This window comes from Hyaloscypha bicolor (genome assembly GCF_002865645.1).
Source record: "Hyaloscypha bicolor E unplaced genomic scaffold K444scaffold_56, whole genome shotgun sequence".
Taxonomy (NCBI): Eukaryota; Fungi; Ascomycota; class Leotiomycetes; order Helotiales; family Hyaloscyphaceae; genus Hyaloscypha; species Hyaloscypha bicolor.
The window spans coordinates 1,592,559-1,603,481 of record NW_020194558.1 but is presented as its reverse complement, the minus strand read 5'-3'; the positions used below and the strand labels follow the sequence as shown (position 1 = coordinate 1,603,481).

General features: G+C 49.9%; 6 protein-coding genes across 6 annotated transcripts; 3 read left to right on the top strand and 3 right to left on the bottom strand.

Annotated features, from left to right (window-relative positions):
- Nucleotides 1–948: 948 nt before the first annotated feature.
- Nucleotides 949–2,858, top strand: K444DRAFT_719521 (uncharacterized protein; the record flags this gene model as incomplete). Its single annotated transcript, XM_024888461.1, has 2 exons — nt 949–1,167; nt 1,320–2,858. Coding segments are annotated over 2 exons (1,617 nt in total), but the record flags the coding sequence as incomplete, so codon positions are not given.
- K444DRAFT_367864 (uncharacterized protein) lies at nt 2,749–3,117 on the bottom strand. The gene has a single exon (XM_024872246.1). The coding sequence runs from the start codon at nt 2,988–2,990 to the stop codon at nt 2,781–2,783; it is 210 nt and encodes a 69-aa protein (XP_024738238.1). The 5' UTR covers nt 2,991–3,117; the 3' UTR covers nt 2,749–2,780.
- A 211-nt stretch (nt 3,118–3,328) lies between these two features.
- K444DRAFT_642416 (urease) lies at nt 3,329–6,131 on the top strand (the record flags this gene model as incomplete). Its single annotated transcript, XM_024884738.1, has 7 exons — nt 3,329–3,349; nt 3,429–3,491; nt 3,544–3,570; nt 3,620–3,994; nt 4,041–4,825; nt 4,870–5,761; nt 5,811–6,131. The coding sequence occupies 7 exons, from the start codon at nt 3,329–3,331 to the stop codon at nt 6,129–6,131; spliced, it is 2,484 nt and encodes an 827-aa protein (XP_024738237.1).
- A 195-nt stretch (nt 6,132–6,326) lies between these two features.
- On the bottom strand, nt 6,327–7,837 carry K444DRAFT_527147 (uncharacterized protein; the record flags this gene model as incomplete). The annotated part of the gene is made up of 4 exons (XM_024874613.1): nt 6,327–6,837; nt 6,888–7,183; nt 7,234–7,710; nt 7,766–7,837. 4 exons carry the CDS (start codon nt 7,835–7,837, stop codon nt 6,327–6,329), a joined length of 1,356 nt encoding a protein of 451 aa, XP_024738236.1.
- Nucleotides 7,838–8,207: 370 nt separating this feature from the next.
- K444DRAFT_611573 (PAF acetylhydrolase family protein) lies at nt 8,208–9,747 on the top strand. The gene has a single exon (XM_024879973.1). The coding sequence runs from the start codon at nt 8,448–8,450 to the stop codon at nt 9,582–9,584; it is 1,137 nt and encodes a 378-aa protein (XP_024738235.1). The 5' UTR covers nt 8,208–8,447; the 3' UTR covers nt 9,585–9,747.
- Nucleotides 9,630–10,847, bottom strand: K444DRAFT_611572 (uncharacterized protein). Its single transcript, XM_024879972.1, has 3 exons — nt 10,242–10,847; nt 9,958–10,192; nt 9,630–9,902 (listed from the first exon to the last, which is right to left on the bottom strand). The coding sequence occupies exons 1-3, from the start codon at nt 10,781–10,783 to the stop codon at nt 9,813–9,815; spliced, it is 867 nt and encodes a 288-aa protein (XP_024738234.1). The 5' UTR covers nt 10,784–10,847; the 3' UTR covers nt 9,630–9,812.
- Nucleotides 10,848–10,923: the final 76 nt, after the last annotated feature.

Here is a 10,923-nt window from a genome sequence, read left to right as displayed (position 1 = left end):
CTTGTACGGAGTAAGTATTCGGGTTGGATACCACAGAGTACCGTAGTAAATTACTACTATTCTCCCTTGAATAATTACGGGTGGGTCCAATATTCGCCACACTCATGCCACGATTTACACCCAACTAAAGGCACGCAATCAAGGGGATAGCGAATCGTAGCTCTCAAAAGCACCCTGATATTTCCTAATTCGGGGATATTAACGAAGTTTCAGTGTGGCGTTACCAAAGGACCCACTCGTACTGTACCGTAATTATTCAAGGGCGGAAGAGTACAAGTAGTACTGAACGTGAGTCAGCCCTGGGCACAAGCTTTTGCCAAGATCTCGCGGTCCCAGCAGAAGCCGTCCCCCAACCGCCAATCTCTTGGCAAAGGCTTCTCTTCCACCCATCTTCAGCCCTCACAGACCAGCGCTGTTCGAGAGATCACAACTCTCCTCCCCTTCCCACCCTGTCTGTACATATGTTAATCCACGACTCGGTCTGCGCGAGGCGGCTGTTGCCAGGTGCACGACCGTTCGGCGCACCGCCGGTCGCTCCTTAGAATGTGTAGGTCTCACCCCATTCCATTGCCTGCCAATTGAGATGAGTGTCATCGTTCTTGGCGCCCAGCTGTCTGCCTTCTTGGCCCTCATCGTAGCGCTCCTGCCGAGGATATACATATGCTGACTTGGCCCTCCGTGCAGCGGTGACTGACATAAATACTTTCGTGTATGTTCTGTCCCTCCTCTTCCCACCCAACCGTACCGTCGTCGCGGTCACGTCCCACCATCGATCGAATCCGCGACTCGAGAATCTCGCACGCGTGGCCACGACAGTCCATCAAGTGGATACTGATTGTTGCACAGTTTACTCGTCCAGAACGAAGAATGGAGTGACGCCGCCACCGCCGCGACGCAGCACAATGCCAGGGTTGCACGATTGAGCGTAGGTGTCTCCCCGCCTTGCATCAGATCCCGATTCTGATTAGGCCTCCGCAGTCAAACATCTCCTTCTCGCAACACCTCGAAGATAACCTCCAAACACTCTCTACACACAATTCTGACCAAGATGGGCGTATCGACGGCTTTCTCTATGTCCCGGACCTCCTCAAAAACGATGAATGCTACAACATTTCCAAGCAATATATTCCAGCCAATGTTACTCGGCAAGCCAACCTTCCCCCAACAGTATGTACTCTCCTAGGCCCCGAAGCGCCTCGTCCGGGTTTTAATGTCTCGAGAACTGTCTGTTCTATGACTATTTTCAAGAAAACTGACTCCTGAAACGCTGCTTCGACCTACAAATACTAGTCTATCAACTTGCTAACTCTATATTCCAGGACTTCACCCTGATAGGCATTGTGCCTTGGATCAACACCCAATGCACCCTAGAGTACTTAGCTGCTGCGCGTCTGGACCCGTGCCGAGCTCTAATATTTTATCTTCCGGACAATAACACTACCCAACCTCCTTCTGCAGACTCTGACGTATGGGTCCTTAATGATGACGGCGCCTGGAAGTCCAAGTTCCAATACCCGGTCTATGCCGTCCCTGGCGCGATAGGAAAAGGGTTGGTGCACGAGTTAAGTTTATACTCCGGAAATATGACGAGCGTTCCTTGGGGTCATGAAATATCAGAGCTGCCTGAGATAGACCCGAGGGACTACGTTCGATTATACACCAGGATTCTTACGTCTAATTCTTCGACCCTTCCGAGCTTATGGGTATTCTTGGTGGTCGTTCTGGTGATAGCTGTTCTCACGCTTGGAACTATTTCGGCATCAATGCATCTGATTCAACGGTCCCGGCGAAAATCGTTGCAACGACGTGTGGCTAGTGGAGAGGTCAACCTCGAAGCCCTAGGGATCAAACGCCTTACTGTGCCTCAACAGTTCATTGACCAACTACCGTTGTTCATCTATACGTCAGAGGAGCAATCCCCGCCAGCATCTCCAGAGCCAAAGAAGAAGCCCACAGAAACTATCAGCGGACAGCCCGGTTGCCAGGGAGGGTCGTCCGTGTGGACCCGTCATACGGGTGACGGATCATACATGCCTCTGAATAATCCAACAGCACAAATCATCATGGTTGATGACAGCACGTCGAACCCAGATTCTTTCATTGTTCATAAATTCTTGCCATATACCCAGCCAACTTGCGCCATTTGTCTTGATAACTTTGAGCCTGGGACAACCGAAATCCGCGAGATTCCCTGTGGGCATATATTCCATCCCGAATGCATCGATCTCTTTCTAGGCAGCAACAGCTCGCTCTGCCCTCTATGTAAGAAGTCGGCCTTGCCCATCGGATACTGCCCCACCAAGGTCACCAACGCCATGGTTCGCGCGGAGCGGAACCTCAGAGAAATAAGATCGACGGTTATGGTACATGATGAGGAGCTGGACGCAGAAAGTGAGCGTACCAGATCACGGATGCAAAATTGGGTTAAGAGAAATCTCTTCAGCCAAACGCCTCCGCCAGCTGCAATCTCTTATACAGTGCCACTTCAACCACAGCCAGTCTTCATGACGAACGCCATGCCATCTCGTTTTCAGGTACAAGACGACGCAACAGCCGAGGTGATGGAGGCGGCTCGACAAGAATTAGTCGAGCAAAGGATCCGAGAACTGGCAACCACACGGGTTCCAATTCAAGATCCGGACGTGATTCAAGAGCGTGAACGGCCACATTGTAAGCTCCCATTCATGCGGAGACGGCCGTGCTTACACACTTGTTAGGGAAGAAAACGCTACTGGCAGTCTTTCCTGGATTTTTCTAGTAGTTGATATATATTTTTGCATTTAGCGCTGCATTGGGAAGGGATCTAAGTCGGAGTTACATATACCACGGAATCGGAAGGGGCATTTGCGGGGTTGCATTTTGGCATATGGACGGCGTTCACAGCAGGAGCATGCATGCATGAATATGTTGGTGATAGATGGTGGCAGCGTAGCCATCGCCATAGCCATAGCTATGGCAACTTCTTCCGGTTCGAGTGGGAGCACGACCATGGAAGGAGATGGATGAATGCAGACGATTACATTCTTACCTTGACAAAAACATGCGTTGGCTTGAATTACCCAACTTTGACAGCACGGTGACAGGGCGCAGGGCGCAGGACAAACGGTTGGTGGCGGCAGTGGCAGGGGCAGTGGCAGGGGCGTCTTATCTTGCGCCCACTTACTGTATCGCTGGGGAAACGGCCGGTTTTGGCGCTGCGGGGTTGTGCTCCGCGATCCAACCTTCACCCCCAGATCAGATCAGATCAAATCAGTTGCACGCCGGGCTCAAGCTCAGGCTCAAGCTCAGGTTCTCCACCGCAACGAGCAATAGCAATTGCCCATCCACGATGCATCTCGTACCGAAAGAAGTGTGTCCTGAACTCGAAAATTGCGCTGGGCGATGTAACTGACACTGCCGAACAGCTCGATAAGCTGGTCATCTCCCAGGTCGGCCTTCTCGCCCAGAGACGACTTGCTCGTGGGGTGAAGCTCAATCACTCTGAAGCTTGCGTATGCTGGCTCGGTCCGTAGAAGGAAGAATCTGTACTAATCTTTGAGATAGGCTCTGATTGCAAATAACCTTCAAGAAGTCTCAGCTATGCCCATAATATCTCCCAATCCTCACTGACAATCGCAAGCTCATCCGCGATGGAAACCACTCCGTTGCAGACCTCATGTCCATTGGGGCCACTATGCTCGGCCGCCGCCATGTCCTTCCCTCTGTCTCGTCAACTCTCACGGAAATAATGGTGGAAGGTACCTTTCCAACAGGGACCTACCTTGTCACAGTGCATCACCCGATTAGCAGCGATGACGGTGATCTTGCGAAAGCATTATACGGCAGTTTCTTGCCCATCCCCGACAAAGAGATATTCCCGTTGCCACAGAGGGAGGAATATGAGCCAACGAAGCAGCCAGGAGCCGTTGTTACAGTCAAGGGAAAGATAGTGCTCAACGAGGGCAGGAAGCGGATCAAGCTGAAGGTTACGAGCAAGGGAGACAGACCAATCCAGGTACATTCAGTCTTTCGTCGTGATATAAAAGCTCTAACCGTGGCAGATTGGCTCTCACTACCACTTCATCGAGACAAATCCTCAGTTGGAATTCGATCGTATCAAAGCATACGGCTACCGTCTGGATATTGCTGCTGGAACTTCTGTTCGTTTCGAGCCTGGAGACACCAAGGCAGTCACCTTGGTTGCAATTGGTGGGCACAAAGTCATTCGTGGTGGAAACCATCTGGCAACTGGCCGGGTTGACCTGTCTCGCGCAGAAGAGATACTAGCCAAGCTACAACAAGCAGGCTTCGCACATACTCAGGACCCACACGGCGATGCAGCACATATCGATATGTTTGAGATGGATAGGGCAGCCTACGCTACAATGTTTGGTCCGACTGCAGGAGACACTATCAGGTTGGGTTTCACTGATCTCTGGATCAGGGTGGAGAAAGACTTGACTTCGTATGGAGACGAGTGCAAGTTTGGTGGAGGGAAAACTCTCCGAGAAGGCATGGGTCAAGCGACCGGCGTATCTGATGAAATTTCATTGGATTTGGCAATTGTGAATGCCCTGATTGTAGACTGGAGTGGTATCTATAAAGCCGATATTGGTGTTAAGAATGGTGTCATTGTTGGGATTGGAAAAGCTGGTAATCCTGATATGATGGAGGGGGTCTCCCCCAATATGGTCGTCGGATCTTGCACAGATGTGATTGCCGGAGAAGGCAAGATCATCACTGCGGGTGGTTTTGATACCCACATTCATTTCATCTGCCCTCAACAAGTCTACGAGGCTATCTCATCTGGTATCACAACTGTGTTAGGAGGTGGAACTGGTCCAAGGCACGATTTTCCCCCGCAAAGATGCTCCTGCTAATGTTTGACAGTGCTGGAACGAGTGCTACAACTTGCACGCCCGGCAAGAATTACATGCGTGATATGCTTCAGGCTTGCGATACTTTGCCGGTCAACCTCGGAATCACGGGGAAAGGAAACGATAGTTCTCCTTTGGCTCTACGCGAGCAAGTCATCGCTGGCGCCTGTGGTCTGAAGCTCCACGAGGATTGGGGAACTACTCCGTCAGCCATTGATTCCTGCCTTACAGTTTGCGACGAGCTAGACGTTCAGTGTCTCATCCACACTGATACTCTCAACGAATCAGGTTTCGTCGAATCAACAATTGCTGCATTCAAAGACCGAGCAATTCACACATACCATACTGAAGGTGCTGGAGGCGGCCATGCACCTGACATTATCAGCGTGGTTGAGCATGCGAATGTTCTTCCATCTTCGACAAATCCAACAAGACCATATACTAGGAACACCCTTGATGAGCATCTTGATATGCTTATGGTCTGTCACCATCTGTCCAAGAATATTCCCGAGGACGTTGCCTTTGCCGAGTCCCGTATCCGAGCTGAAACAATCGCCGCCGAAGACGTTCTCCACGATCTTGGGGCCATCAGTATGATGTCATCTGATTCGCAGGCCATGGGTCGTTGCGGAGAAGTGATCCTCCGAACCTGGAATACAGCCCACAAGAACAAAACCCAGCGCGGAGCATTGAAGGAAGACGAGGGCACAGGAGCTGACAATTTCCGTGTCAAACGTTATGTGAGCAAGTATACTATTAATCCGGCCATTGCGCAAGGCATGAGCCACGTCATTGGAAGCGTCGAGGTAGGGAAGTTGGCCGACCTCGTAGTCTGGGATCCAGCTTGGTTTGGAACAAAGCCCATGACTGTTATCAAGAGCGGATTTATCGCGTGGGCACAGATGGTAGCCGAGCCCCTCTTCTCCTTTCATTCTCGGCTAACCTTCTCGTTAGGGTGACCCCAATGCCTCCATCCCAACTGTACAGCCCATCATTGCTCGTCCAATGTTCGCACCTCTTGTGCCACCCACCTCCGTACTCTTCGTCTCTGAAGCTTCAATCACTTCGGGCAACATCGCTTCGTACGGGCTGAGGAAGAAGATTGCAGCCGTCAAGAATTGTCGCAAGATTGGGAAGAAGGATATGAAATTCAATGACGTGATGCCAAAGATGAAAGTTGATCCAGAAAACTATCGGGTGGAGGCCGATGGAGTGCATGCTACCTGCGAAGCAGCAACTAGCTTGCCCCTGACACAAGCCGCCTATGTTTATTGATGTGAGAAAGGAAAGATGATCAGAGACGTTTCGGTCAGATCGACGGATTGATTTATCCATATCCCTCAGTATCAGTCCCAGTGGTATATACGCATATACGGGCTTTGCGCAGTCACCCACATTCTGTTTTTGAAGTGATAAATTGATACGCCCAAGATAACAGCGAGATGTCATACTTTAATTCCCGGGGGTTTGCTACAATGCCTTGTCTCCCCATAGAGATTTTAGGACTTGAGAAAAGGCCTGTGCAACCACAAAACTTCTTTGTGTAATTCTATCCAACATTGATAAAATTGCTGATCTCTGCGCCGAAGTTCTTGCTCTTGCACCAGCGACTCTTAACGGGAAGAAGAACAGGATCCCAGCGAGGCGTGTCGTTTTCATCGCGTCCTCGGTATGATGCAAGATTTCGCAGACATGAATTTGGATGTTATCTGATGGTAGAGATGCCGAGAGGATCTGGTTGAACTGGTATCTGTAGTCGTATAGTCCTGATAGGTAGATCGAAATGGCGTGGAAGTATATGTTTGCTAAAGTTGAGCGTGCATCTTCCTTGTGTGTTGAATCAAGATTCCGCCACGCCGCAAAGGTTTCCGACCATCGAAAAAGAGCGTTGCGTAAGTCGATGCCTTCCGAAGCCAGATGAAGAAGAGCTTCCTCCGGTATTTGGTCGCGAGTTGAGCCTGGGTTGAGTAGAGCAGCCATACTACCTGAAGTCAGCAGGCAAAGCACACGAGGATCTCTCAGAGGCCGCACCGATGGCTCAGTGATGAACAAGAAGTCATAAGATCCAGAAGATTCTCCTTTGGGTGCCATTCTTCTGCTAGGTCGCCTTCCCACATTCGATCCATGAGCAAGATCCAATTCGCCTCTCCAAGGAACGTGGGCTCTGGGTAGAAGAAAGAGCGGCAGATCTCAAATAGCCGAACGGTCAAGAAGAATGAACGCCCAGGGCCCGTCAGATGTGCTTTTGGACCACGAATCTGCATGATCCTGGAAGTTCCATAGAAGATATGTTTCACCCAGCCATCCCCTGTGTTGTCAAACATTAACTGGCTCATAATTAGTCAGAGGCTCCAAGAGGAGAAAAGGAAGTTGAAACCTCGAAAAGGCCCAAGAAGAAGGTGGTCCATAAACATGCATTGCTTTCTATGCTTGCTGTGCCTTGGATTTCCTTCTGGAATTCAACTATGGATGCTCGATAGGCATTCAAGGCTTCCAATCTGGATGTCCCCTTCCGTACAATGGAAGACGGATGGGGACTGCCAAGATCAAGAGCACCAACTGCAATCGCAGCATGGTAAAAGCTCGGGGTTGACTGGAATTGGCTTTTAATGGCGTCTAAATCCAAGCTTGCTCCCGCGAAGTCGTTGTGGACTAGGAAGGTTGTGAAGAAATGATTTGCGAACCGGCTTATGGTGTCTTGAGGTACATTTGGCCACAACGTGGACGGAGGTTGCTCAATATCGACAACCGGAGCTTGATTTACGAAAATTAAGCTTGGTTGACTTTCTGTAAACTGAGGCGTACACGTGAACTTCCTTCTCCTGCAGTAAAGACAAGGAGAGCCGCCTTCGCACTGTAAATAGTAAGGCTTGAGCAAATCAAGAGGCTTCATGTTTGAGCTCTGGTACCTTAATTCGTCTCCTAGCACATGCTTTGCATCGGCTTTTGCGAACACGCTTGTCAAGAGGGCCCAGGACCATACCGGTCGAGTCCAAGGACCTACTCACGGATTCGGCTTCATCCGTCAAAATTCAAGCTGATAATGAGGAAGTCTGCATCGCCCGGAATGAATACAGCAACTATCGTGAGTTTGAGACTGTGACCAGATCCAGCACAACTTGCATAAAACTATCATATTTCAAAATGCGTGGAGGATCCAAAGGCTCATTTATTTGTTGATTCTAGGTGGTCGTGGACGGGTAGGGCTCTTAGGCGGCAGCTTTGTTCCACTGCTATTCCCAATGAGGAAGCGATTGAGCGCAGGTGCGCTGATAGAGTCGATGGCTCCAATTTTAGGAAAACTACAGCCATTGCATGCCCAATATCGTGGCCGTATAAAATTGACCAGTCATCGTATAACTTCTGACGTCTTTCCAAATCTCATGAATCAGCAAATTTCTTTTCCATCCATGTTCTCCGGGAGAACTTCATCTCTGGAACGTCGTTCTATGGTCAGAATAAAATAAAGCTGACCCGATAACGCGGTTCCCCGAGCAGGAGACTCCGTCGAGGGACTCTCGAGCAGCATATAAGAGTAACGTGCCTCAACATGCAGCATATGCAGCCTCGTAACTCAATCTGCAGCTCAATATGCTCACCTCTCCAGTTAAAGCCTGCCTCTTTCTGGCACTTGTTGCTCAATTCGTAACTGCAATCCCATTCCCTCCACCCACAGGATCTTATAACACCACGCTTCTCATATCAGAGCTCACCGATGATGCTCGCCTGGACCCCTTCGCTCCGACGAAACAACCAAGAAGGCTCATGATCTCCGTCTTTCACCCTATTTCTCCAGCCGAATGCTCCCCGTACCTCACTCTAGATTTAAACCCCATCACGGCCGCCTTCGAAGACGCCGCACTTGCGCAATTTGGTGTTCAACCAGGCACGTTCGAGTCGCTGGACCTCCAAGTCTGCCATTCCAGAGCAAATCCCCACCATCTTTCAACATCACGGAATTATCCACTGGTTCTGTTCTCTCCTGGGTTGGCTGGAACCCGGCTTTTTTACAACGCCATTGCTCAGCAGCTCGCGAGCAGAGGATACACCGTCGTTACAATCGACCATGCGTACGATGCCTCCATTGTTACCTTCCCGGACAATTCAACCATACTAGCAGCAAACATTACGACAGAAGCACAAATTCTGCTAGATCTCGATGCTCGAGTGAAGGACGTTTCGTTTGTCTTGGACAAGCTTTCCGAGCCTTCCACAACCGCAAGAATCATTCCAAGCCTCGCTTGCAGACTGGATGTGTCCAACACGGGAATCATTGGACATTCGCTGGGCGGAGCTACTGCTGCTACAGCAATGCTCCGCGATTCCCGCTTCATCGCGGGAATAAATCTCGACGGCTCTTTCTGGGGCGACGTAATCCAGAAAGGTTTGGATAAGCCGTTTCTGATGCTAGCACACGAGGGGAAAATTGATCCCACTTGGGAAGCAATATGGCCTAACCTCACAGGTTGGAAGCGGGAGCTGATGCTGGCAGGAAGTGCCCATAATACCTTCACCGATTTGCCTGATGTGGTTGATGTACTTGGCATTAGAAGAAGTTTACCTCCCGAAGCTACGGATTTGCTAGGTACAATTGGTGGAGCACGGGGTTTCGAGGTTATCACCACCTATGTGGAGGCTTTCTTTGATTTCGTGATGAAAGGAGAGAGTAGTGCGTTGTTAGACAAGCCAAGCAAGAGCTTTCCCGAAGTGTCTTTCGAAAGCCCTTGAAGGGAGGGCTGGTTGGGATCGTGACTATTGAACTCAAGAATGGCCGTCAAAAGTACTGCTTTCAACATAATCTTTGGTTTATTTCTGTAATGGCAGCTACGCTCTAAATGCAATGTGCACAAAAGTGGGTATCAAGTCGTGAAGATGCAAGGAGAAATCTTTCAGCTATGCTGCAAAGCTCCCCGCGGTATACTGTGTCTCAACTCCTCTCTCTTCTTCGTGGGTCTATCAGTCAATCCATCTTTGTTGCTCTCTATCATAACCAATGATGTCCAAATCCACATTGAGTGTTCTCAGCATCATAGCCATTGTAAATTCCTGATAACGATCAGTATAAGTCTTTGACAGTGAGGCATGAATGGACATGGAGTACGTCTTCTTGTCCAGGCAACTCTCCGGTATCACCAACTCCCTTGGCACGCTGTGATTTTTCGTTCTCAGTCTCAGGCTCGATATCATACTCCGCATAGAGATCCCTCTTCTCCATATCTTTCCCCTCCCCATCGTCATCTTGGGAGTCATTGTTCGTCTGTTCCTCCTGGTCCCAACTGTTTTGAAATTCCTGCTGTTTATTCTGCATCTCCTTCCAAGCTCTTGGGCCACCCATCCTATTATCAGATTAGCCTTGTGTTCGACCAGATCCATGAAATGACCAACCAATTGACCCTATCCCTGACCTTCCCAAACAACTCCTCTGCGGCCTGTCGACTAGCAGTTTTCCACTTCTCAATCAGCTCTACCAGCTCGCCATCAATCTCTCCACTAGGATCCTTCTTCGCACTATCAGCCTCAATCTTCCCCGCCTGCTCGGCAGTATCTAATTCTTCCTTCAACTCGCGTAATTGCTTTTCCATTTCTCTCTGAGCGCGTAATAGTGGAGCTATATCAGGGTCGGTATTAAGCGCAGCAGCTTGGACAGGCGATGAGAAGATCTTCTTTGCTCGGTTTGAACGATTCGGCGTTGCCAACGAGGTTGACGGAGCTGGGAGGCTGGTAGTTTTTGAGGGGTCGTAGAGGAGGGAGTTCGTATTCTTATGCGTGAGAGGAACGCTGCTCTTGGTTGCTGTCAAGGTACTGTCTTGCGATGCTGAAGTCTTCTCTGGCGACTTTAAGGGCGTCTTAAAGGGCGAGCGAAAGGGCTTGGAGAGTGTTTGGGAAGCGGTATCGATTCTTCGACGTTTGGCAGCTGGAGTAGACATCTTGTGATTGTGTTAGTGCTGTTGAGATATCAGTCATGTATCAATTAGCGTAGGCATCTCATTGTTGATGTTGGATGGAGGAACTTGTAGCCTCACCTCGCGAGATATGACGATGCGGAACAGGGCCGCATTTGGGTGGG